At 31.9% G+C, this 27,972-nt stretch overlaps 1 protein-coding gene across 2 annotated transcripts in view; it reads left to right on the top strand.

Moving 5' to 3' along the window:
• Positions 1–23,199, top strand: part of LOC145277852 (pterin-4-alpha-carbinolamine dehydratase-like) — a 57,011-nt gene extending 33,812 nt beyond the window's left edge. For both annotated transcript variants that reach the window (XM_080129798.1, XM_080129799.1), the window contains exons 2-4: positions 13,680–13,814; positions 16,052–16,132; positions 22,713–23,199. In XM_080129798.1, coding sequence (XP_079985924.1) covers positions 13,680–13,814; positions 16,052–16,132; positions 22,713–22,814 — 318 coding nt within the window. In that variant the 3' untranslated portion in view covers positions 22,815–23,199. The remainder of the gene's footprint in view (positions 1–13,679; positions 13,815–16,051; positions 16,133–22,712) is intronic.
• The last annotated feature ends 4,773 nt before the right edge of the window (positions 23,200–27,972 follow it).

The raw sequence follows: 27,972 nt of genomic DNA, 5'->3' as shown, positions 1-27,972 counted from the left end.
CTCAAGCACTCGACTTCTGGAATGGTGTGAGCAACCTGGGAATCCATCTGGCAGACACCTTATGCATATGCAAATGGTCATGAATGATAGTTTCCACAGACCCTGTACTAATCTTGACATCTTAGGCTATTTGGTGAATAGTAATGTGCCAATCTTCCGAAATGGCAGCTTCAAATTGACGGACAGATGCCTCATCAATGGCAGAAGTGGGGGGGGGACCAGGTCTGGGAGCTGTTTCCACAGACTTCCGACCATGTTTGAATTCACAATGCCAGTGTTTTACAAGGTCATATGATGGGGTATTATCACCATAAGTTTCTTTCATTTCATCAAAAGTCTCCTGTGGTGTGCATCCTTTCAAATACAAAAACCGGATCACTGTTCAACATTCAACAGGCTCCATTTCACACCTGACTCAGTTCAAACACCTGTAAAACAGAAATCACAATTAGTTCAGAGCTGTAATTTGCCACATAACCGGTAGAGATATAAATCATTACACATGCAAAATTTCAGCCAGATCTGACAACTGGAAGTGGTCAGGGGCATTACTTATTGCACGCCCCTTGTATTCCTCTTGTTGTTTTGTTTTTCAATCAATTGAAAAAAGAAACTATAGCAAAGGACATTATTATAGTGCCAATACATGATACAACAATTAAAAAAATGAAAATTAGCTAGTGATAATCAAATTTTTATGTCAGCTTAAATGCCGCTTTAAAATCTCACACGATATTTTTCTAAATTTTATTAAATTTAACTATTTAATTTGGAAATATCTAAAATTCTCCATAATATATATAATTTTACATGGGAACTCTCTATGATGTTAGAGTTATGCCCCTTTGATTGTAGTAGTCTAGACAAGAGTCTAAGATAGAAATATTTTTTAAACCCCTTTGCAATATAAGTTTAAATAGGAAACAATATGTTAATCTTTAGTCAAGCGATATAAAAAGAAAATGATATTCCATTAAGTCTTTGCAATGTGAGTGTAGAAAATTAACAAATAAAGTATGAGTTTGTTCCTAGTTTGACTACAACTAGGAAAAATGATATCTTTTAATGGTATAATGTATGCTTCTAGAATAATAATTTTAAGGTTATGAGGGTTTTTGGAAGCGTAAAGACGATGCTTCAAAAAACCGTTCATAACTTGAAATTGCTATTTTTTGGTTTATTTTAAATAAAATGTTTGTTAAATGGGTAAATGTTTTAATTTGTATTCGTTATCTCAGAAGACAGTCGCATTGAATGAAGGAATCTGTTTTTTGTTGAGATAAAAATACAGATTTGTAAAAGGAACTGAATGTTATTTTTGTTTGTCATCCCAGAACATGATTGTTATTAATTTAAGTAGAAGTTTTAAGGTTAAAAACTTAATTTTATTTACGTTTATTTAAAGTTATTTTTGTATGTGATTTATTTGATTTTGATAATAAATTAGTAAATCCCAGCAAAAAGCAAGTGAAAAGAAGCTTTTTTTTAGGAATTTTACTGTATACTTATAACCAAAAGTAAAATCTAGAATAATGAATGAAATAAAGTCACCTTGAAATGAAGTAGTACTGTAAGAATACTTATTTTTGATACCATTAAAATGTTTTGTATCCAAAGCCAATGCAACAATCTCATTGGCTAATTAATAGACATAGATGAGTAGCCAATAAAAAAGACTGGTGTAGATTTGGAAGTTGGTTTTACTGAAGGATCGGATATAGTATGCAATTGGCATGCAATAGACTTTTAATTTTTCTTAGCAAAGAAGATATACTGAAAAATTAGGTAAATAACTAGTGAGTCAGAATCAAATATCAGTTTCTCAAATACTTTGCTATTTAAATCTAGATTGGAAAATCTGACTGACCTAATTTATATATTAGATTTTAGTGAATGTTTATCACAAAACATATTAGTGACTAAAGGCATATACATAGTCATACAAAAAAGTATGCAAAGCGGTTATTTCAAAAATTCAGAAAGCAACAATATTTTAGCAGAAATGCATAAAGGTTTTCTGAATTGATCATAGGTAGCAAAATGTCTATCTTCAAGCAACCAGTATCAGTGATAGACAAATGCATCGTCAAAATGCAGAGATTATTTGCACTATATGTATAGTCTTCATTGATTTCTAATGTGGTTGAGGAAGTTGAAGGAGGTGCCTTTCTCATAATCACGTCTTCTAACACCAGGTTCAAATATTTCATAAGATACATAAATTTCACTTAACGATGCATGTATTATGATATAATATGTGTATATTCTTTCTGTATTTATTTCCACAGTGCTCAATACAAAATAGAGCATACTATGAAAATAAAATTTTTACTGGCTGCACAACTTCCTTGTGAAATCTTCAGAACAACATTTTTTAAGCATTTTGGTTTCCCTTATTGATTTCCTCCTACCTCATAATCAAGTCCTTTGCTAGATTGCACTCCTAGTAACTACTTCTTGTGAACTCATGCCGTTCCTTATCTCCTCTTCATGTATTCCACGGTCAAATAAAACAAATAAAATATTCTATGGAAAATTCTGAAACCGGTAACAGCATGGAGATTGTTCGAGAAGACCAGCATGCATTAAAGGAGTGAAAAATTCAAAATGTTACATCAAAATGTTACATTAAAATGTAACAGATGTAAAAATTATTCCATCAAAAAAAAAAAAAAAAAGAGAACAATATTCTCGTTGGGATGGTTACTTTTATAAAATATTTTATTTGTTGTTACCTGTCCCAGATTAATATTTAAAAGTCTAGAAATAAATTTAAAATATTCTTTTGAATAATAGTTATAAAAAAAAAAGAAAAAAGTACAGTTCATGTTATAAAAAAAGACTGAGAATATGTTGGTTGGTTTCTGATGTAAATAAATAAGGTAAAAGTTCAGTAAATTTTTTCTAGTTCTTTTTTTTTTCTTTTTTCATTCTTGTTCTAACATGTTAATAACGAAATAAACATGAATTGCAAATGTTTTTCTCCTAACAATTAGGCAGCTTTTTTTGTTGTTATTGATTTTTTCATCATACACTGTATCTTTTTTGAACAGGACATTTCCATCTCATTGCAAGATAACATGACTCCCCCCTCTCTCTCTCTCTATCTCTTTCTCTCTCTCCACTGATTGCTAGATTTTCCAAAATCAATATTCCTTCTCATCTGACATCTTTTATTACTGATGTATCAGATAAGGTTCTTCAATTGAATCCACTATTTGTTTTTTTCTGTGACTTGCATACTAGTTAGAATTTCTTTTATGCCATTCTCGGCCATTTTTCTTCGATTACCCCACCTTCCTGTCTTAATCACTTATTTCACTTGAATAGTTCCAAGTTGCTAAGATGTGCTTTTTATTTGAGGCATTTTATAGCTATATTAGATACATTTCAGTTCGATCAAACATTATTGATTCCAATATATTTTCATTAATTGAATCAGTGTATGATTTTTATTTTGTAACATGAAAATTAAATGGATAGAAATGCTCAGATGTGTTAACTTTTTTAATGATAAAATATAGCTACAAGATCAGTAAACTGTGTTGAAAAACTTCTTGAAATATATTTAATATAGACTGATTCAAATCATGAGGTTATTTCTTCCAGTTCGGCAAAATCAGGGTACCCTTTTGCATGCGTAAATTTTTTTTTTTTTGTTCATAGGAGTTAATCCTATGAATCATTATTATTATGCTAATGCTCATTAGCAAGTAGAGTTGTATATTTATTCAGTATAAACTTCTATTTATACAAACATTTTAGCTACACATTTGCAAACATATTTCAGTTCCAGCTGGAAATCGGTTGAATATTCTCAAAAGAAAAATCTTGGTATGAGAAAGTTCAATTGATTTCCAGCTAGAGCTGAAACATGTCTGCAAATGTGTAGTCAAAACGTCTGTATAAATATATTAGTGTGTCATACTCTGATAAATCATAAAAGACATGTAACATGCAAGGCACTTACTCAAACTGTTATAATTACATAATAAAGGGTGCCTATGGGATAACTTAGTCGCAGGGTCTTGCGGCAGACAGGATTGCAAGGAACATCAGTAGGAGCGAATTCTTGAAGCTTGAGATTTTGAGTATACTTTCTTTCCGTCTAATCCTTTATCAACGTCTCTACACAAGAACTCTTCCCAATATTTTCTTTATACAAACCTACAAATGGTGATAATCAATAAAACTGTTCTTTACTGATACTATGAGACTTCTTGTCTGTCTTCATTTCTACACGGTCCTCACATTGCTCCGAAATGTTTGACATACTATAATTGGGGGGGGGGGGGTCATCCTATACTAACCTGCATTAAAGGATTTTTGTAGTATGGAGCTGAAGTGTTGAAATTAAAGTTTGCCTTCAAACTATCAAATACATTAAATCTTCATGCAAAAAAAAAAAAGGTTTTTCTTCAGCTTGCAATGTTCTTGGCACATGCAAAAATGACCATCCTTTTCTTTTCTTTTTTTTTTCTCCTGTTTTGACATTCGTAGAAAATCCGTATTTCTTTCTTCCCACTGACATGCGAATTAACCGTACGTTTAAACGATTCTGAATCAAAAAGAATATTCTCTCCAACGAAAGAACTATTGGCTTTTTATATGCTCAAATTCAACTGCATTTTAATTTGCATATGTCACCTTTTCGTTTCCTATCAGTCAGGTTTTCAGTTCGAGTGTTGGTGACTTTTTACAATATACACGACGCCACTCTTGATGCTTGTTTCCATGACTATTGTCTACCTAATATCACAAATCACGTGCGTCTAAATTTATTAACTTCAGACAAATATTCAAAACGAGGGCGCGATGGCAAAATGTAAGAAATAGAAAAAAAATGAAGATTTTATAAAACGGTTTCATTGTTTTAGGTTTCAACAAGAACTTGTACACCAAAATTCATCCTTTTTTATACTAAAGAATACATAATCAATTCTTATACATAATCTATAGTATAGTGTGTTTTTTTTTTTTTTTTATCAAATCATACATTGAATTTCAGGCAACTAACGTGGACAACAACACTGATTACTAGAAGAGATCCCAGTGTTGCCCAAGAATGGATGCAATTTCTTTGTATACTGCTGTTCCAAGCCCTGGCCCTCATATAACTATTTTTCTTATTGTTTACTTTCTATAATTTTAGAATTATTATAAATTTTAAGATAAAATGAAGTAAAATAACTGTTTATGGATGTACAGCACGAACATAGACACTATGACAGTATTGTAAAAAAAAAAAAAAAACTGTAATACAAATTTAATATTACCATTGGATTTCTCATGAAATTTTACTTATCAAACATTATTTGATCTTGGTATAGACCTTTGTTTTCAATTGCAGATAAAGAGATGCCAAACGTGTAAATGTAGAGTTTTCTGAGTATTGTTTCTTTTTGACCATCTGTTTCTTTGTTTCTATGAAAATCGTATTGTTGTTCTTCTTCTTGCTTACTTCCACCATTTATCCCCACTTGATACCAGGTTATCTATGCCATCGTCTTGCAACATACAGATAATGGAAAGCATTCACACACTGTGTGGATAAATGTGTTTCAAATTCGGTTACTAATATAAAACAAATATAATTGAAATTCTTGGCTCACAGTACCATGATAAAAACTAATTGAGGAATTGATGGGGGGGGGTATTTTGGTGTAGATTTTTCGTTTTTGTGGTTCAGTGGATTTTTGCTTTTACTTTGTACATTTTTTTGTGTTTATTTTAATTTCCTAATTAGTTAATAAATACAAGAATTATCAGTTTTTGCTTTTATGTCCTTTAATTATTTGCATTCCAAATATAAAAAGATGTCTCATCTTGTAATGATTTGAATCAAACAATCCTACTTTAATTCCAATGAAATACTCTTCTTCTTCTTCTTCTTCTTCTAACCAATTCTCCATTCTACTTATCACCAATTAATTTTATTTCAACTTGTTTGCTTGCTTTGTCCAATTCAATATTGTCAACCACCAAAAATCAATAATGACAGAATTGGATGCCATCTTCCCTCACAGAATTTCTTTCTATCTTTGTAGCAGTGACTTGCAAAGTTAATTTTAAACTGGATCTGATGAGATACAAACGATCTTAACTCCCAGTGATTCAAGTCACGGTTAACAAAACAAAATAATAGTTTTTGTCTTTTGTTTTGTATAATTTTCATTCACATCGATTTCAAATTCTTGAACTAAACATGCTTTATATATATATAGATTAGCAGGGGTATCCGACATTGCCCAGGATTAAATGAGGATCAACGAATGTTCCGCACTTTCAATACTTGTAATCGAAATCAATTGATCGTCTATTCTAGTCAGGGACCTACCGAGAGAAAGCTTCACCCCCCCCCAGTGACTTAGTCCACAATACATTATAGTCTAGATTGCACTATTTCACTGTAGAGAACCTACTGTTGATTTTATAAAATTATTAAAGTTTAAAAATTGCAAAAGCCAAATTTCATAATTCAGTTTTGCTTTAAACAAAAACATTCATTTTGAATGGATCCCATTTTTATCAAAGAACCTACTGTTAATTTTATAGGCTGGGCTCTTTTGCTTGTATGATGATAAAACTTTTCAAATGCACTTGTGATGTTAGGTGTATAAAGGTGTTAAGTTTTTATCAAAAATGAATTGTTCCTTCTTTAATCAAATTTTTTTATTATCAATTTTCAATACTTATCAGAGGCATTCTAATACAAAACCTAAGAACACTCCCAGACAGATAAAGTACAAAGTGTAAAATTTCAGAAAAATCGTCCCAGTCATTTAAGAGTCCATGAACGAAATCCCACAGAAAGAAAGTGTTTGCTTAGTTTTTAACAAAGTTTTTTTAAATATTTAAACTTGAAAGTGTCTTAAGATATAATTTTTATTTGGAATGTCTTAATATGAATTAATTTTTTTGTTGCTTTTCTTTAAATATTATATATGCCAAGAAAAATGTACATTCAAACATACTAGTTGTCATGATTTTTGTATGCAAATATTTTGAAGCATTTCCGAACCAGTCAAAATGGCAGTCTTTTTTTCCTAGTTTTGATAGGTTTTACCCTAGTTTTGATTGCTTAGTTCTTAGTTTTAAGTTTTACAGAAAATTTAGTAATAAACAAATTATATACAACTTGATTGAAATCGAATGTACATAAGAATTTATATTGTTTTGCCCCCCTCCCTCTCTCATATTAGTTTTGGGAGTTTTTTTAACCTTTAAAACTGTTGTTTAAAGTTAGCAGAAGGAAAGGACAAAAAGAAAGGAAAACAAATTAAGCAAACAGAGGTCTAACCGCATGGGTGAGGTTGGGCAAAAGAGAGAGAGAAATCAAGATTGCACCTATAGTTTTAAAAGGTGTGCTCTGGTGGAAGTTACGTGAAATCACGCAGGAGACATGTATAAAAGGAGTTGACAAGTTAGGTCGGCGAGAGGCAGACAGACGAAGGTTGGTGTCAGTGGTGATCTCAAACCTGGTGGTTATTGGCTTGCAAAGACGAATTATTTTTTTTTTTATTTCTTTAATTTTGTTGTCCAAAACCAGGAACACTTCAAGCTATTTCAGCGATGGCTACCGACCTTAACAACATGATAAAGCCGTTCAGTGGCAAAAGTGATGTGGTGGTTTGGTTAAGGAAAGTCGACCTAGTGGCAAATTTCCAAAAGATAGGTGATGTTGCCACAGTGATACTGTTGTTCCTGGAGGGTGATGCGCTAGCTCTATATTTGGAGCTGAGCTCCCGTGGATAGGAGGATGCTGAGACAATCATAGCCAGATTGATCCAGGCATTTACGGAAGGGCCGTTTGAGACATACAACAAATTAAAAGAGAAGAGGTGGACGGGATGAATCCATCGATGTGTATTTAAATGAAGTCTAAAGATTGGTGGAAGTGGCAGGAATTTGGAGACAGGTAGCAAATCACATAGCAAAGATGGCATTTGTTACTGGGTTCCCGGAGGAAATTTCCAAGAGGCTGCAGCAGGTCCCAGGTATTGAGACTCTGGAGGTGAGTGATCTGCTTCCAACTGCAAGAATATTAGTAAGCACCCAACCCTCTGGGGCCATAGGAATGGTGGCAACAGCACGGAAGGATGAGAGCAAAAGCCGCCCGAGACCGCGAGGTGCATGTTTTGAATGTGGGGGCCCGCACCTGCGGAGAGACGGCAGGAAGTTCATGGAAAGGACTGTGTGCTTGCTATTGCCCTGATCTAGGTGACATGTTGTACCAATGGTCAGAGTGGTCACATGGCAGTTAAAACTGTCAAGAGGAAGCCGAAGCGCTAGCGGCTGCCCCAACTTGGGAATAATGGCGCGCTCACAGCAGATGCCCAAATGTGAAATTGTGGTGGAAGGACAAGAAGCTGTGGCCCTGATCAATACTGGCTGTACCACTACCAAGGTGCACACTAGCCTTGTCAGAGGATTGAAAGGGAATAGCGAAGTAGTGGTATTCGATGGGTCACAAGTGAAATGTCGAGGGAGGAGGACTGTTACAATTGAAATCAAGGATCACCGGATGAGAGCCCATGCGATTGTCACTGATCACCTGGTGCCTGGCGTCCAAGCGATTGTCAGAATGGATGTAATATGCCGACTTGGAGATATCACAGTCGGCAGCAATGGTGTGAGGTTCGGACCAGCTCGATGCACAGTAACAGAGCAGGTCAACGAAGGAATCAAACAGGCTGGAGAAAAGAAATGGATACCAATCAGTGATCCAGATTTTAGAGCAGAATTCGATGGGAATCAGTGGACAGGGCATGGAAGAATGAACCACTTATGTTAACAAACAGGGTGGCATGTTACGATAACTCGCTCAAAGGAGGATCAAGAAAGGATTTTGAACAAAAAGTGGACAGATGGATCAAGGAGGGAATACTGTTGCCATGGACAAATGACGTCAAATCGGGCATCTTGCTATTAATGGCCGTTCTGCAACCAACAAAAAGAAAAGGTCAAACCAGTACTAGATTTCCGAGAATTGAACCGACATATCGAGTGCCATACTGGGGGTGATGCTATAGATATATGCAGTGAGACCATCAGAGAATGGAGGCAAATGAACAGTGCCTGTAAGTTGGTCAATCTAAAATCTGCCTATTTGCAACTCCGCGTTGCCAAGAAACTCTGGAAGTACCAGTTGGTCAGATATAAAGGCAGAACCTACTGCCTTACAAGGGTGGGGTTCGGGTTGAACTCGGCACCCAAGATCATGTCAACCATTCTAAGGAAGATTCTAGAAAAAATGGGGAAGGGAGATGGCGCTGTGAGCTCATATATCGACGACATCCTCATGAATGAAACTCTTGTGACTGTAGGGGAGGTCGTGGTTCACTTGAAGAAGTTCGGGTTGGTCGCCAATGCACCGGAAGAATCGGATGGGGTAGCAGCTTTGGGACTAAAACTGTAATGAAATGCGTCGGGTATTTCGAAGGGGAAACGAGATCCCACAAATGAAAGAAAAGCTCAACAAGTGGAAGCTTTTTTCAATATGCGGCAGGCTGATTGGGCATTACCCCATTGCCGGCTGGCTTAGACCAGCGTGTAGCTACATCAAGAGGCATGCCGAAGGTAGAGGATGGGATGATAGTGGGAGGAAGAACGACCCCCTTCATTGAAGAGGTCCTGAAAGAAGTGGAAAAGCAAGACCCAGTTTGGGGAACGTGGAACGTGCCGCGAACACTGGATGGAGTCGTGTGGTGTGATGCAAGCAGTATTGCGACAGGGGTTGTCTTGGAAGTGGGTGGAGTGGTTGCAGAGGATGCGGCCTGGCTATGGAAGAAGGATGATGCTAACCACAAAAATGTAGCAGAATTGGATGCAGTTACCAAAGGAGTTAATCTGACCTTAAAATGGGGACTACGCAACATCTGTGTGAAAACAGACTCTGCCACTGTGATGATTTCACATGACAAAAGGATAAGAACGAAAGGGGCAGCAGAGATGCTAGTGAAGCGCAGGCTCGGGGTGCTGGCTGAGCTGATGCAGGAGTTTTTTTTGAAGCTGCGTGTAATCATGGTTGCCTCTGAGAAGAACAAAGCAGATGCTCTCACAAGAGTAAGACAAAACTGGCTTGTTCCAACAAAAGAGCATATTGCTGCCGTGACTCATCTGGATAACTCTAGGGTGTGAGTGTGGAGAAAGTGGCTTAGCGTTAAAGAACACCTAAAAAATTATATATAAAAAAAAAGAATTCGGCCCTTTGTTGGAAAATTATTTCAACAGTAAGTCAATTAGTTTCCTGCAATCGCTGAATCACTTTGCTTTCATGAATTTACTATAGTCCTAATGTTATTTCTGGGATCATCAATTGTTTACCATGAAACACTTTTGGAAATTTAAAAGCAAAAGAGTACTTATAACTCGTAATCATAACTTTCCAATAGTGTCAAACACCATCTTCTTTAAACACAACAATAAAAAGTTCCAGATATCGGATCTAGTTTTTTGCTTCAAATTAATTAGGCTAACCTATCTATGTTATCAAAAATATTTTCCTTACCTGTATCCTTCGTCCTTGTCTCCCTATTTACAAAGTTGTTGTATTCATAATGTTACGATGAATCCATGATACTACTTATCATCCTCTTCTTTGTTAGTAATATTTTAATTTACATATTTATTTACTCATAATATCCGTATATTTAAGAGGGTTTTTTAATATATAAGAATGAAAAAATAATATAAAAATATACACAAATTTCTTTTCTTCTTTTTATCCTATATATATTATACACTGCTAATGTAGCTTTCGATTCTCTCTATCAATCTACCTTGATTAGTTTGATATGATTTTAAAGCATCAGTATACTAAGCAAAAGCTTTATTTAACCGTGTGTATAGATTTTACTTTTATCACCACCTTGTTTAATCCTTTTTATTACTAAGCTAGAGACTGGAAGTATAAAATCTATTAATTTTAAAGTAATGCAAGTTCTTACAAACTCAGACATAATGCTCCCATAAAGCATATACATAGGGCATGTACTATGTTTGTAGTATACAAACTATTTGAAAGAGGAAAGGGTTTTTTTAATTAAACATTTTATAAATAAATATTCCATCCTCAATTTTTATATCTAAATCTAGAAATGTAACTATATATGTGTGTGTCTTTCGGAATTTTGAGAGGGGATTTATAAATTACATTATTTGGATTATTCAGACTAGTGTTCTCATCTTGAGTGTTATTGTTTTGGTCGATATAACCTCCAACGTTCTTCAGGTGTATCAATAAAATGTTCAAAAGGGCTTCTACCCAAATTATGCCTGACGGAACGAGAGAATACTAACCCCATGGATTAAATAAGGGGTTTCATTCAAAATTCCATGTAGGTAATCAAGTTCGACAGAAAGATTTCTGAGTTCAACATGATACACCTGAATATATATATATATATATATATATATATATATATATATATATATATATATATATATACATATTATTTGCATTTTTCAGATTACTGTTCTCATTTTTACAACATTTTGACCATAGTCAGGTGTATCTTTGTTCATTCCTTAACTAATGAAATGAAAATTATGCAACATGGTAACGTGGACACATAAATTTTTTGTAAAATTTTGAAGGAGTAGATGCTGCCTCCCACCCCTAAAAGAAGTTTTTAAAATAAAATGTTATAAAATTTTTATCAGACTAGTGCAAGTTAAACTCCTTAACTTATCTTATTATTATGAATTATGTATGCATATTTTATTATTTTTTATGAATTATGTATACATATTTTAGGCAACACAGTAATATGAACACATTATTTTTATTTTATATTTTGTAAACTTTATTATTTAGGGGGTATACCCCCCCCCCGAATCACACCATACCTCCCCGCTCCTCAAAAAAAAAAAAAGGAAAAAAATTAAAATCTAATGCTAAGCATATTGCTTATGTCCATCTAGTCTAATATTATCATACATATTAATATATCTACTTTGGATATTTCATTGAATAAGATATAAATACATAATATGTTTAATCTGTTAATCAGTCTTTCAGAAATAATAACTAATGTGCATAATTTTTACCAAAGTCATGTGGTGTTGATTTTTTTTTTTTTTCTTTTCTTAAGCTTTAACTTAATATATCTTTTGAAGAAGAATTGTAAACATATACACATATGTAACCATGTGTTAGCTGCGTCCATGGAAATGTTCTGTAAATCTGAACATGGTTTCAGTTCAACTACACATACTGATGAACATCTTGACAAGAAAAACAAGAACAACAAGGTTAGTGAAATGACCAGTCAAAAAGTGATGGGATGAGAGACAACCAGAGAGGTGAAATGTGGGTCCTCCCTACACATAGTGGCATGCTGCGATATTAAAGACAATAAATAAATGGAAATGTTTATTCACCTGGCATCATTTTTAGCTGATATGATTGTAATATTTGTCTATGCATAATTGTAATACCCTTAAAAATTGGATCCTTCAAAAAATGGATTTCTTATTTTGCTTTGTAAATTTCAACAATGATTTCAACAGTCAACTCACAGGTGAATTACATACATACCCGCATGAATAAAGCAATACAAAAACATCTAACTATATACATAATCCTAAGTAAAATTACTGCTTCTATTTTACACACATACTTCCCCAATCACCAACCCCAGTACTGTTTCGATGATTTTCTCTTTCATCTTCTAGTTCTGGTCTTGACATTATCTCTCGCACATGGGTGACTATCGAGCATGAGTACTGGTTCACAAGTATAAAAAATAAAACATCACAAAACACAGAACACACAAACTTCAACACATTCTGGTCCAGTTGGGCTCTGGATCCATGTGTGACATCATCACTGAAAACGGCCCTCTACATGCTAACATCAAGACTTTTTTGCTATCAGTTGACGTTAATTCGTTTCGATCTACTTTAAGCCACAACCTGCCTTCAACTGACTGCAACTGAAGATTGTCTGTAAACTGTCCCTAATTGTCATAAATCCTTTATCCGAGTTACTGCCATATCTTGATTAAACATCCCTTTTTAGTTGCCTTTGTGTGCCTTAGTGAACAACTTCCTTCCCATTGTCTTTCTACTAACCTCACTTTCTAAAACCATTGTTCTGCTAATCAACTATTTCCTCTTTCTATTTTAGTTTTTCCTCTTTTTTTTAATTTCCAAACACTCAATGAGAAAGTGGACGTCGATAGTATCACATAGTTCTATCAATTTGCGAGGCACAAATATTTTTATCATTTGATGAATGAAATGTATTTTTATCATTTGATGAATGAAATGTATTTTTTTATTCAAATGAGCACTGATTCATTTATGAAGATTTTTAAGATTTTGAGCAACACATCATGAAATCAATTCATTTATTTTGAATATTAGCATAATCTATCTATCTATATATATATATATATATAAGTGTCATTTGTAGATGGAAGAGAGTTGTTTTCATGCATGTGATGCAAATAGTTCATTGCTTAAATGTGAATGAAATTTATTGTAATATAAAATGTCAATAATATTTGTTAATGTTTCATTAATTTGTTTCTTTCCATCATTTTTCATGGAATGGATACTGTAGATTCCACAACAACATGCTGCTAGGTTTACAAATTTTTCTTATTTTGTTTTCTCCCTTTTCCTGTAACTTTTCAATGAAGTCATTTCATTAAAGTTTTTGTTTTTTACAGGCAGCAGAAAAACGTTCTAAACTTACTGACGAAGAACGAGATGGAGCTTTATCACCTCTCATGAAAGAAGGTTGGACCAAAGTGGAAGGCAGAGATGCAATCTACAAAGAATTTGTTTTCAAGAATTTCAATCAGGTAAGAGCTAGTGTTGTCTGTGGATGCACACTTTGGAATTGAGGTGAAGTGGGAGGGGGGATAGCAATTTAGACTCAAATGAAGAGAGAAATAAAATGGTAAAAAAATTTTATAGGCTGGTTATTTAAAGTAAACAACATTTTCATCTTTCCAAGCTGTACAGATTATTATTTTTTAATAAAGCAAACTAAGAATCTAACCAAGTATAGGTTGGTCTTGCTCATCTTTATCATCTAATAAGTTTTTGAAACCACTTTAAAGACAACTATTATGTTCCACATGACCTTTGCTACACACTGGCTTCACAAAGAAGGTTTCATTGAAACTTGCAAAAGGTGTGTCCGAGACGATTTTAACTGAATTGTGAGGCTTCTTTTTTCTTTTTTCTTTTTTCTTTTTCTTTTTTCTTTTTCGGTACTGCTGATTGGGCTGTGGAAAAAAACTGCCAAAAACCAAACAGTTCAAGACAACACTGGATGTGTCATGGCTGTTGATTTTTGGATGATTACCCCCTCCCCTATTACATAACTTACTTTTACATAGTTTCACCAATATATTGAATTTTTAATATTGAATTGAATTAATCAGTATGATTTATTTGTTTTATTTATTAAGTTCTGTTGATTAATCATTAAATTTTGAGATTATCAAAAACATATTTCATATTTACATTCGTTTTGTTGCATAAATTGTTTGTAATCACCCATTTCAGAATCAGCAGTGAGTTTTGTAAATTATTTCATTCCTACATTTGCAAGTTGGGAAATGTGCAATCTTTCTATGATAAATTTGTCAAAATAAATCTCCTTTGTAAATATTAAATTTGGAAAAAAAAAATTTGTTTAATAATCTAATTTAATTCAATGCTTAATTGATAATCCATTGGATTTCTGAAAAATAAATCCATAAAAAATATTTTAGAAAACCATTTTCTACATTTCCTCCTTTTATTTTTTGAAGAAAATCTATTGAGATTTAGAAAAATTAAAAAAAAAACTATAAGAATATGTAAGATTTTGTGAATAATTTAGTAATATTCCCATATTGGAATATACTATTATCCCAAGAATGATTTATGGTACAAATTTAACATTTTCAGGATTTCTATTCTAACAAACTAAAAGTTTTAAATATCAACTTTTAACTTAAATGAGATGGAAAAAGTAACTTTGCAATTTTTCCTTATCTCCAGAATGGGGAATTATATAAGAATGATTTTTTTTTTCAGAATTAAAGACTAAAATGCTATGTCGATTTCTAACTTATCCAGATTTAATCATCTCAGCTAAAAGGTTGATTCTCAGGTAATTTTGTTTATGAAATGTTTTAATAGTTATAAATATTATTACCTCAACAGGTAAAGTGAGTTTAAAAGTATGCAATGGCTTAAGTAAATTGTCATTTGAGTGTCCTTCAGAAAATAACTACTTAAAAGCTTCATGTCTAACTTCTTAGGTTTATGTGTCAAGTAGAAAAAGTCAAATTCAATAAACAACTTTGTTTTATGACACCCTCTTGAATGCTGATAACTTTTTATTTTTTACTTGCTTTTTCATGCAACAAGAAAAATATCATTGATAATATATTTTGTGATTTGAAATTTTCTTTTTATGAAAAGAAAAAAATGTTACTCCGAAGGTTTAAGAAGCATTCACTTCTTCAATTTAAATGAGAAAAAGAGAATTAATTTAAAAAGAATGAAATTAAATAACAGCAGCCCCTTCTTTACCACCATCCCCACAATTTGATTAGCCAATTTATTTTAAAAACAATCTTTGAATTTTTATCAAGTAAAACCCAATTTTTCAGATTATATATATATATATATATAATGGTAAAATGACTTGTTCATTTTTTTAGCATAAAATAGACTTCCTTTGACCAAATAACCTCATTTATAAACAGCTTTTCATAATTCTGAGCAGAAAAATAATTTTGCATGAAACTTCCATAACAACTCGAACCTACCTATAATAAATTTTTTTACAGGCAAAAATTAATTTATCTAAAGTTGAGGAAAGAATAAAAACAGTCGTGTATTAGACAAATAAATAGTGTTACTTAACTTGGAAGAGCATCCATTAAGATCCTGAAAAGATTGAAATGAGATCATAAAGCCATTGGGAAATAATCCATTTCCACATAGTAATCTATTTCCAAATGATTAAACTTTAAATTATTTGCTTATTTGTTGTGTGGAACTATTGATGAGTTTATTAAAATGCTTTTGTTTTTAGGCATTTGGTTTCATGACTCGCATTGCCCTTTTTGCTGACAAAATGGACCACCATCCAGAATGGTTTAATGTTTATAATAAGGTGAGATTTAAAAGACATTTACATTTACGAAATCAGTTTTAAGTGAATTAAGTTTATTATCATTAATTGTAAATTAGTTTTTTCATTTACCTGATATCTGTAACTTTCTATCTAATACATTTGACTAAAGTGTGTATGATGTTTATTTTTTTATATATTAATGATGAAGATAATAAATAGCATGACTTGTGAGCTATGTTTCTCAGAGAAAATAATTTAAAAAAAATAAATATTCTAAGAAAAAAGAAATTCTAAAAAAACATTTCACTATAAGTAATTTAGGTAATTAAAATAGAATTCAATCATTTTTTTTATATGAAGATAAAAAACAATTTTGTAAATAAGTAAATAAAGACAATTTATTTAAGTTCACCCCCCCCCTTATAGTTTTAAATAGTAGGTACCCTCCTTCGCCTATATTTTTAAATAAATAATTTTTGTTTGCAGGTCAGATTGCAGCTTTTGTGGAAGTAACCCTCTCCTAATAAAAAGAAAAACCTGATTAAATCTTATTTCAATCACCTGAATTATTTACAGTGAAATAGGTTTGGCTTTTAAATAGCACAGATCCCTCTCTATATATAAAGTGACCTTGTCTGTCTATCCAAGGAATGAGATCTACCAAACTCTTCTGTCAATTTTTGATCTACAGACTTGAAACTTGATATATAGAGGACTTGAACCTAAGAAACAAATGGATTTGTTGTTTAGTTGGTAAAATAGCTGCTAAGGGATCAAAATTGAAAAAAAAATTGTAACTTGACAGGCCCAACTTGACTGAAAGTGTTCTTTTATGCATGTACAAATACACATGTTAAAGTTGGTTAAATTTTAACATTTTCTTATCCATCTGATGATAGCTCAAATGGTAACGGCTAAGGCTGGAGTGCTATATGTTTTTGTTTTGATTCTAGTTGATAGCACTTGAGTCATATATATATATATATATATATATATACACTTAGTTATATTTGGGGGGAAAAAGGATTCCAGCAGAGTGCTCTATGATAAGGAAAAAAATTCTCAAAATAAGAGCATATTATTTATATTTTTATTTACAGAAAGTTTAGATAAGTCATTGGTACCATCAGTTTCAAACTTGATAATAGGGGACCGTTTTAGATACCCATATCAAGCTCTCTTCAACCGATACAAGGAGATGAGTATTGGCTGAAGAGAGTTTGATATGGGTATTTAAAACGATCCCCTACTATCAGGTTTGAAACCGACGGTACTGATGACTTATCTAAACTTTCTGTAAATATATATATATATATATATATATATATATATATTTGGTTTTGAAATCATTATTATATATTGGATACAATATCATAATCAATATAAAGTATTGGCATTATAATAAAATGCAAAATCTGCATGAAATAAAATGTCATATTTAGGCATATTTTATGACGCGGTAATGCCATAATAACAAATGAAGCATGCATGCCCTCCCCCCTGTGAGTGCACAGTGAACAAGGCATAAAAAAATGACTAAGTTCAGCATTTGACCCCCCCCTCTCCCACCATTTAGCTTTAACATCCTCAGGGGACGTCAAATCCTGGTGAAAATGAACAAATGGTGCAGTTTTAGGCCTTAACATATGTAAATTTGAGTTCTGCACCATACAAAAAAAAGAAATGACTAAGACCATCATTTCCCCCCACACACACACATTTAGCCCCAAAAGTCCTCAAGGTCTTAACATATTTAAATTTGAGTTCAGCACTATGCAAAACTGACAATAGACATACACAGAAAATGTTTGACAAATATAGTAAAATAGTCCCAAAAATGGAGTGTTTTTATTATCCCTAAAAGAGCCCCTGGGGCACACCCAAGAGTTATCGCAAAGTATAGACAAACAAAGTTATATAGAAATCAGTTAGTTACAACTTTTCAGAAAGTTTTATAAAAATCCAAGGCATCAATTTTTTTTAATAAGCACAAAAGTGTCAATTTTAGCCATTTTAACCCGAAAGACACCCCTAGGAGGGCAACCAGAGTTTTCTCAGAAAATCCATTCTGTTACTATTTTACTCATATCATGTTTAATGTTTGTGCAAAATTTGAAAAAATTTCAAGCTTATTGAGAAAAGTGCGAACGGACAAGGGTGAATTTACAGGTCCACCCTCCTTTTTTCGGGGGACCAATAACTAAATATCGATCCTTATCTCAAATATTGTGTTAGAAATCATATTGTTTTTTTTTTTGTTTTGCAAACTATTTCTCAATACTGTCTCCACATGGCAACATTACTACTACTTAAAATAATAACAGCAACACTAAAAACATAAATAAATATAATAAAATTATAAATAACAGTAAAAAAAGTAAGGGTAACAAAAAATAATTATCTTGTTAATATATTTATACTTAAAGTAAAATAATAATTAAAAACTAAATAAATTAAGAAAAGTAAAAAAAATTAGCTTAGAAAAATTCTTAGATGTTTTTTTTCTTTTTCAGGCATTGATTGATTGATTGATTGATTGATTGGTTTTACGGCATATCAACCTATGTGGTCATTTAATGCCGGAGTCCTTTTTTTTTTTTTTTTTTTTTTAACTTTTTTTTATTTGGGGGGGGGGGTGACTTTTTCAGCCTTTCCTCCCTTTTTTTATAAAATTGAACTAAGAAATTAAATGTTGTATTTATACATGGATGTGTATATTTGGGTGACTTTAAATTTCCTTATATAAATTTACTTTCCTTAGGTATGCTAGAATATTTGCTGAGTTGACCTTTTCAAAAAGGTCTTCCATATTGCTTTCTGTATAATATAATTTTCTAGTTGGGGCAAGGTCAGGCATAAATCATGCAATGTTAAATATGTGAAATGAACTATAAAAGAAAGAAATCTATGTATGAGTAATGATAATGAAAAATAATGATAATTATTACAAAACTATTCTTGTATTTCAGTAATGATAATGAAAAATAATGATAATTATTACAAAACTATTCTTGTATTTCAGTAATGATAATGAAAAATAATGATAATTATTACAAAACTATTCTTGTATTTCAGTAATGATAATGAAAAATAATGATAATTATTACAAAACTATTCTTGTATCTCAGTAATGATAATGAAAAATAATGATAATTATTACAAAACTATTCTTGTATTTCAGTAATGATAATGAAAAATAATGATAATTATTACAAAACTATTCTTGTATTTCAGTAATGATAATGAAAAATAATGATAATTATTACAAAACTATTCTTGTATTTCAGTAATGATAATGAAAAATAATGATAATTATTACAAAACTATTCTTGTATTTCAGTAATGATAATGAAAAATAATGATAATTATTACAAAACTATTCTTGTATTTCAGTAATGATAATGAAAAATAATGATAATTATTACAAAACTATTCTTGTATCTCAGTAATGATAATGAAAAATAATGATAATTATTACAAAACTATTCTTGTATTTCAGTAATGATAATGAAAAATAATGATTATTATTACAAAACTATTCTTGTATTTCAGTAATGATAATGAAAAATAATGATAATTATTACAAAACTATTCTTGTATTTCAGTAATGATAATGAAAAATAATGATAATTATTACAAAACTATTCTTGTATTTCAGTAATGATAATGAAAAATAATGATAATTATTACAAAACTATTCTTGTATTTCATGAAACTGGAATGTGGAAGGAAAAAGGGAGCAGTCATTATTTTAATAAAAAATGTATAGTAGGATAGTAGGTAGCAGGAAAAGATTAGCATGAAAAATGAAACACAAACGATGCTATGACAGAAAATAATATCAGTGATACTGGGGTAGTAGGAGTAGATATTATGATGTGAGTGAAAATGGCTGCAACCTTCTCTGTTGAAGGCTTAGTTGAGAGAAACAGCTTATCTGGAGAAAATGTGAGAAAGTTTGAAAGAAAACAAAATGTGCCCATATTTTCTGGAAACACACTTGGTCTTAGTGGCTGGTGGAACAGATTGGTATATAAAGTTTTTGGTTCTAACCCATAATGGCCAATGAGATAGCGGAAAAATTGACAATATAATTGTTAAAAACCACTTCTAAGTAGATTTCTTCAAGTGAAAAAAATTTGAAATCGTTTGTCAACATGAAGAAATGTACTGTATATTAACATAGAGACCGTTCACATCATTTTAGTGAATCTTTATTATTATTATGTAATCAATTATCTATATACCTATAAAGCTGCGTTTTTTTTTTCTTTGACATATTAAAAGTATATTTTTTCTATTTAAAAATAATTAAAACAGACTTCTTAATATACTCAGTTATGGCCATGTGAGCAATAACATGAAGGTTAACTAATTTGCATATTCCTTTGTAAAACGAGCATTAATTAATTATTCATTTTTTATGATTTCTTATTAAATAATTAGTTTCATTTCACTATTATGCATAGTTTGTTTATTCTGCATAATTGTGTAGAATTTAAGACAAAAACGTTCTAACACACAAATATTTATATATATATATATAAAAGTGACGTTGTTGATATGTGTGCAAAAAAATCTCTACCAAACTCCACTCTGAATATTTGATCTATAAAGTTGAACTTTGATATATAGGATATTTGGACTTGTAGCACACTTTTGATTTGGTTTTTAGTCGATAAAATAACTGTTAAGGGATCAAAATTGAAAAAAACATTTACCTTGGTCTTGCATAAGTTGATTATACCTGTTTATTTCTGTGCATGCACTAATTAAAAGTTATAAGTTAAATAATATTATTTTTTGCAGATTTTGTATACATATGGATTTAAGTCATACGCTAATGGATAAGGCCTGAAAACTATTTGTTATGGCCTCGATTTTAACTGAATCTTTTTTACCTTTAATAATTGATAGAGAATTGGCTCTATAATAATAATAATAATAAATATGAAATCTGCATGAATTAAAATATAATATTTATGCATATTTTACGATCGGGCAGTGCCAGACAGCCTGCTAGTTTTTATATATAATCAGCTGACCAAATATATAAACATAACTAACATACACATGTTAAGTATGTTTATATATTTGCTTGTACAGGATTCACTCATAAATTAACTAATCATTATGAATTTTACAACACAATTGCTATGTGTGAACAGTTCAAATGTAGATTGTGTTTAGTTTACTTCAAGAGGAGGAGTCGCTTTTTAAAAATCTAGATACCTCTGATTTTTTTGAAATTTTAACAATAGCTATTAAACATCAATTTAATAAATATTTCCTAAATTCCTGTTTGGGATATTTTAAAAGGGTTTGTAGGGGGCATAATATGGCTACAACATCATATTTGAAAATTCAAATATTTCAGATTTGCATTGAAGTTGTTTATTATCTTGAAATATAATTGAATCTTCACAAGAAGACATAAAAGTAGTGCAAATTGTTCTTCTAGTGTTTGTGTGCATATATATATATATATATATATATATATATGTATATATATATATATATATAATAAAATAAAAAATATGAGCAAACAGTTTATAAAATATCTTAAAAAACACTTTGAAATGAGTTAAAAAACATATTTAATCTGAAAAGGAAACACTAGATAAATGGATAGTCCTTAATCCACGGAATTTCGAAGAAATACTTTCCTTCTCATCAGCGGGTAGGAATTAGCAAAGTGCGGGATCGGATTTTGCATGCAGAAGTATTTGATGAAACAACAAGTAAGTCAAAGATCTTACTTGAAAACAAAAAAAGTTAAGCAGAGGGAATATGGTGAAGAAAAAGGTGATTACACATGAATGGATAATCTGATGGAAGATAAAAAATCCAGTGACAGTAAAATCCAAATGTAAAACTTCAAGAAAGTTAAAAGAATTTCCATTTGTACAAGTAAAATCCAAGGAAATCCCGTAATTGGAAGAAGATGGTCCATAATAATCCAAAGGCAGAAATCCATGGAATAATTAACAAAAATGTGTACAAGGAAAAAAGAAAAGATTCCAATAATATTAATAAAAGAAAAATAAGATATGCTTTTCACTCTACTTCCGAGACATAAAAATAAATAAGAAAGATCAAGGAAGAGAAAGAGGAGAGAAAAAAAAAAAAAGATGATAAAATTAAATATAAAATAAAGAGAAACAAAAGTCAAAATGACCCAGACAGGAAATGTTAAAGGTGCGAAAAAAATATATAGGGCAAAATAATATAGGTCAACTGAAATGTACAGGTCATCACTTAAAAAAATGTCAGCAAGAGTTGTTAGACGACACTAAATGGAAAATAAATAAATTAATAAATAAATAGAAAATAAAAAATAAAGAAGTATTTATCATGAAAAATGATGGGAATGAATAGGGGGGATGTATAGATAATAAAATCCTTCTAATTTGTAGGAGTAAGAGGTAAACATTATTTGTTTATAAAATGGAGTGCAGAATATTAATCATTGATGTTAGCCTGATGAACTGTTTGGTGTGAAACAAACGTTTCTGGGTGGGTTGCTTGCCATAAGCATGTTTTTATACTGCCATATAAGTACATACAAGCGGTGACCTATCAGACATTTATAATATATTTTTTTCTTTTCTTCTTCCAGGTCCAGATTACTCTCAGCACTCATGATGTGGGAGGGCTGTCACACCGTGATGTCCGCCTGGCAACATTCATTGAAAAAGCTTCCAAGTCTGTTCATGACTAAAAATTCTTCATTTTATTCTGTGGCATTCCATTGCCTCTCCGTATTCAATGTTGTTTTTTAAGTGGCAACACTCAGCCCACCAAACACATTCTACCCAACCCTAACTCCAAATGCAGCTGTCTTGTTGAGCTTGAGTGTTGTCATCCAAATAAATTTACATTACCCCTGCCCCATCTTCCATCCTCACCTCACCCACCTCCTTCGCAGAGTATACAGTTGTGCCTCTTCCCTTGTTGAATATCACATCTTGTGTTAGAAGAAAACAAAATATCCAAGAATAAATAACTTTCTATATTGATATATAAAGCATATTTTTCTTTTATTTGGACAGTTTCTCAGAGTTTATATTCAAAAAATAGTGATAAAATAAAAATTTTAAAAATCATTTTTTTTGTTTGTTTTTTTTGTTTTTTCTTTAATTGCTTTAATAAGTAAAATATTTAAGGGTTGAATATTGGTTTTATAAACATGATGCAATAAAAAATATTTTTTACTTCCTATTGCAGTAAAACATTTAGCTGATACCCTTCTTAGATGAGTTTTAGGAGTAACCAATGCCTAAATGATATGAAGAAAAGTGAGGACCTTTTTTATTGCGCATGCATTCTTTCATTTTTCGTCATTTATATTCAAACAATGGCTAACTTAGCCAGACACTATGAATACTCTAGTGCTTTTTATGCATTACTGTATCTTTTGCAAGGGCTACTTAACTGTAACAACCAAGCTCTTAGTCTGGTACTAGGCCATCTAAGCACTCCTCTACAATGAGATTCATTACAAAAGTTATAGTTGTTTTCAATTTGATTTTCCTAATGCTAAAAATGTGCACATACCATCAATAAATGATGACTATAGTGTTGAAAAGTATTTAATTTTCAGCATTTTGAAATACTTATTAATATATTGTTTGTTTTTTGTTTTGCTTTTTTGTTGGAGTCATAATTTTTAGACGTTTTTTTGATGCAGACATGAGGAAAACAGTAAAGATCACACTGCGTGTTGAGAAACTCAAGATTGAACCTAGAGCTAATTGCTTACAAGAAAGAATCTTGTTTCTCCTATGCAATGACAAGAGTTTACTTATGCAAATGATCATTCGTTTCAAATTGTTATAAAAACAAAAACTTAACGCAGCAATATTAAATCACGTCAAATGTTTGGAGAAAGCGACATCTCAGACATGAAAATTCTATAAGCATTTTCAACATTTTTCATGCTCCATTTTTGATGGGTTGACAGGGTAGAGCTAACTTGTTGCTTGTGTGAGGTTAAAGCAGATCCAGGTAGTCATTCAGCGATGACTTGCAAAAGGCACTCCAAAATGTTTACCAGCAGCTAAGCAACGGTGATAAGGTCAATGAAAGCTTTGCTGTACAGATATTTTGTATTAGATCTTTGTACCACATATAGATGCTTTATCACCCAGAAATTATTGGCAGGCGATAAAGTTGATATTTTCTGTATGGCATTAAAGAAGCACACAAACTAAAAGGCTCCAAATCACGGCAGGAGGAATGAAATCACTCCAGTGGTCCACCTACTGCTACAATATCTCCTGCTTAAGCTAATAAAGAGATGTGATTTATAGCAGTTTGGAAGGAGGAAACAAAGAAGGAAAAATGAGAAAGGAGAAAAGTATAACAAAAAATTAAGTAGTAAGAATTGATATTTAATTCACAGCAAACATTTTTGATAAAGTGATCAAATAAAGTGATAGTCTTACAGTACATTTTTAACCAACTGACATACTTAATACTGCATACTTAATACTGCATGCAATGAATGTAGGTAGAGATGTCTCTGTAGGTTCACAAGATGTGGGAGATTGAGATGTGGCTGTATAGTGAAATTTTCTTAAAAAACAGGTTTATTTTAACTTATCAATAGATACGGTTTCTTTCTTTACCTCCAAATAGCCAAAGTGAAAAATTTATGCATGTGTGGCAATAATGACGGGTCTAAAGTAACATAGGACTTAAAGCACAGATTTCTCAAAAATGTTGCTTAAAGGAATCGCTTTAGCTAGCATATAAAGCAATCAATGCAGGTCCAAGAACATCAGCATAGATATAGTTGAACTGCACATAAGGAATACTGAAGAAAAGTGAGTGTTAAAGATTATGGAGATCTTTGACTTTCTTGGAAAGGAGTGAAATTTCCTGTGAGGTACCATAGATTGGAGCTCAGATGAGCACTTGCCATGAAAATAACGATAAAGCAGAGACAGGCTCGCTTCTGTAGGGAAGAGAAAAGGGCATCCCCCACTAGGCTACAAAGTCTATTTTGAACTCTGTCAAGGCAGGATAAGTTGCTTCTAGTAGCTCCTGCTCAGATGTGGCAACAGTACTTCATCCTTGGATTCACTTGGGTCTTATACATGCAGAGAATTGCATCAGCAGTGAGATATTTACTGGAACGGTAGAACGATCCCACAATTTTCTCAGCAGCCCTGACAATGGATTTGATGTACGTGTTCCATCTCAGATCAGGAGTAAAGGTTAAGCCCAGAAGCTTGTCAAAATATGAAGCCTCCTCAAGATGAGAGCCATTCATTTCAATTGATGCCAGACAGGGATCAGAGCATTGATGATGGAAGTTTAGTCTTAGACTTTGTAGTGACACAAATGTTAAAAAGAAGACTGGGACATATTATATGTTACCCCACCCCCAAATAATCCTTAGCTGAAGCTGATTACATTTTCAGGAAAAAGCTAGCAAGTACATATAAAAAAGGAAGTACTTGTTATCTCAGTAAAATGATTTGTTGCATAGGTAAGGTTACATTTTGAAAGGAATTGAATAAGAATTGATAAAGATTCTCGAAATAGACACTAAAATGATTGGATTAATAAGTGATATAGTAGATCATACATAATTTAGTATTGGAGTTAACCAATTTGCATTTACATATATTAACCAAATGAATAAATGATGGAGGAAATCTGCATCTACAATGTGGTAGGGCAGGTTCACATTATAGTTAGAATATGCGTAACGTTTCGATGTTGTTCAAAATTCAAAGAATGGTAAATTTAACCATGTGTGAATAAAGTGAGGATTTACTGCTTGTAGTACAATATAAAAAACTGTCGTTTTTTTTTCCATACGAAATTTAAGAGGTCAGGTACAGCAGGTAGCAAATTAGTGTCAACCAATAAACATGCTTGGGAGAATGACTCTGTGACATCAAATAACTGTTGAGTAGCGTTAAATATAATGTGACATGTTCAATTCTCATGAATAGAGGAAGTAAAAGGATATTTTATGATGGTTAATGCAAAAGCATCAAAATGACTGTGATAATAGCAAAGTCTCTGGGTTTGATGACAATATGATGACAACAATCAACATCCGGACCTAAAAAATATTAAACTTTTAAACTCTTTGGTGTTTTACTGTGAATTTATATGCTTGGCTATAGATTGTAGTTAGCACAGTGAAAGAAAGATCTCAGTCGCAACAAAAGTTGTTGCCATTTGAGAGTGAAGGAGGAGATGGTTTTCCAGTAAAACTATTAATGCTAACTGTTTGACAGTTCTTGTAAAAATGTAACTGTAACAACATTTACTTAGGGTGGGTTGAGTCAACATCAAGTGAGTTCACCGCATCTTGCATCATTGAGTTTATGGCGTGTTTCAATCATTCCTGGTTTCAGTGCCAAACACAAAAATTAGCTCCATGTTTGCCACTGTTCCTATCCGTTTTTAGCTGGTCGTCTCTACACTTCTTTCAGTCGATGGTTTTAATTGTGTAATGTTGAGACCCTCTGACTGTGATCACAGCATAGTATCTATGTGACAGGCAATGCAAGAGTCAAAACATTATTATTAATAATTGATTTGAGAAAGAAAGAAGAGTTGAAGAACGTCACCGTTGGGTCACGTTCTTCAACTCTTCTTTCTTTCTTCCTCATCAAAATTTACTTTTAAGAAGTGCAGTGTTGCATCTTGCATGAATGCTGTGGTTTTGGATATGGTCAAAGAGATGGATGCATAAGATGTGTCAAATGTTGTACATGCCAAAAAACTTGTATGCATGAAGATTTTCTTTTTACAGGCCTCACAACTCTACAACAGTATTGAGTATATCAGTGCTTGAAATATTTTCAATTTTGACAAGAGTTTTTACTTTGGAAATGGCAGAAGGCTGCACAAGGCTTCTAGAGATTATAATATCATCATTACCCTGTTCAGTAGCTGTAAAGGTCTAAGATACTTGAATTGCTGGACTTCTTAGATACTGACGTCATTGAGAATGATAGAGACTTTGGTGAAATGTGTCAATACCTCAAAACCAATGGTTCTGTCAACCCCTTTTGAGCAATGGAGATATAACAATTACATCTAACTTGCATGTCAGCAAAGTTCATCATGCCATGACCAAGGATCCTGTTAATGATGTAGTTGAACAAGACAGGGGAAAGAACACAACCTTAATGAACATTAGTATGTACAATGAAGAATTCTGATTCCTCTCTGTAGTAGCAAACATTTCCTTCAGCAAATTAAGCAAACTTCAGTGTAAATCCATCATAGCAAAGACTCACAATCAACGGAATCAAATGCTACCGTTAAGTTAATGAAACATGCAGTAGTCGCCTACTAATAGGACTAGTGCTATTAAAAATTCCACCAAAGTGAAAAGATCTGATCAGTGCAAATATATTTTTAATAACGACTATCATGATGGGTTTCATTTTGAAGGTTTTTAACAACAGAAACATGTTTTGTCATGTAAGGCATTGATTATGCATTTTAAAAACAAAACAAAAAAGTATATTTTTAATATTTTTAATAATGGCTATCAGAATTTAGTTTTACTCTGAATGATTTTAACACCAGAAACATGTCTCATTGTCATCAGAGGTGTTGGCTACACATTTTGAAAACAAAACAAAAAGTATATTTTTTTAATATATTATATATATATATGCATCTGTGTCCAGATTAACAACAGTGGCTTACGAATACAGAGGAGAAATGTCTTCATAGCAATCAGTATAATCTCACAACACTCCAAATGATTCACTCTACATACAATTCTACAGCTGCAAATATACTCATATGAATCATAATATAATATAATATATATTTCAAAGAAGAAGTATTATAGAGAGAAGAAGGGGTTGCCCTCGGATTCATCAGCAATCCCAGAC

The sequence above is a fragment of the Euprymna scolopes genome, chromosome 6, assembly GCF_053919585.1.
Source record: "Euprymna scolopes isolate OS-2025 chromosome 6, ASM5391958v1, whole genome shotgun sequence".
Taxonomy (NCBI): domain Eukaryota; kingdom Metazoa; phylum Mollusca; class Cephalopoda; order Sepiida; family Sepiolidae; genus Euprymna; species Euprymna scolopes.
This window is presented reverse-complemented; position numbering and strand designations above follow the sequence as displayed.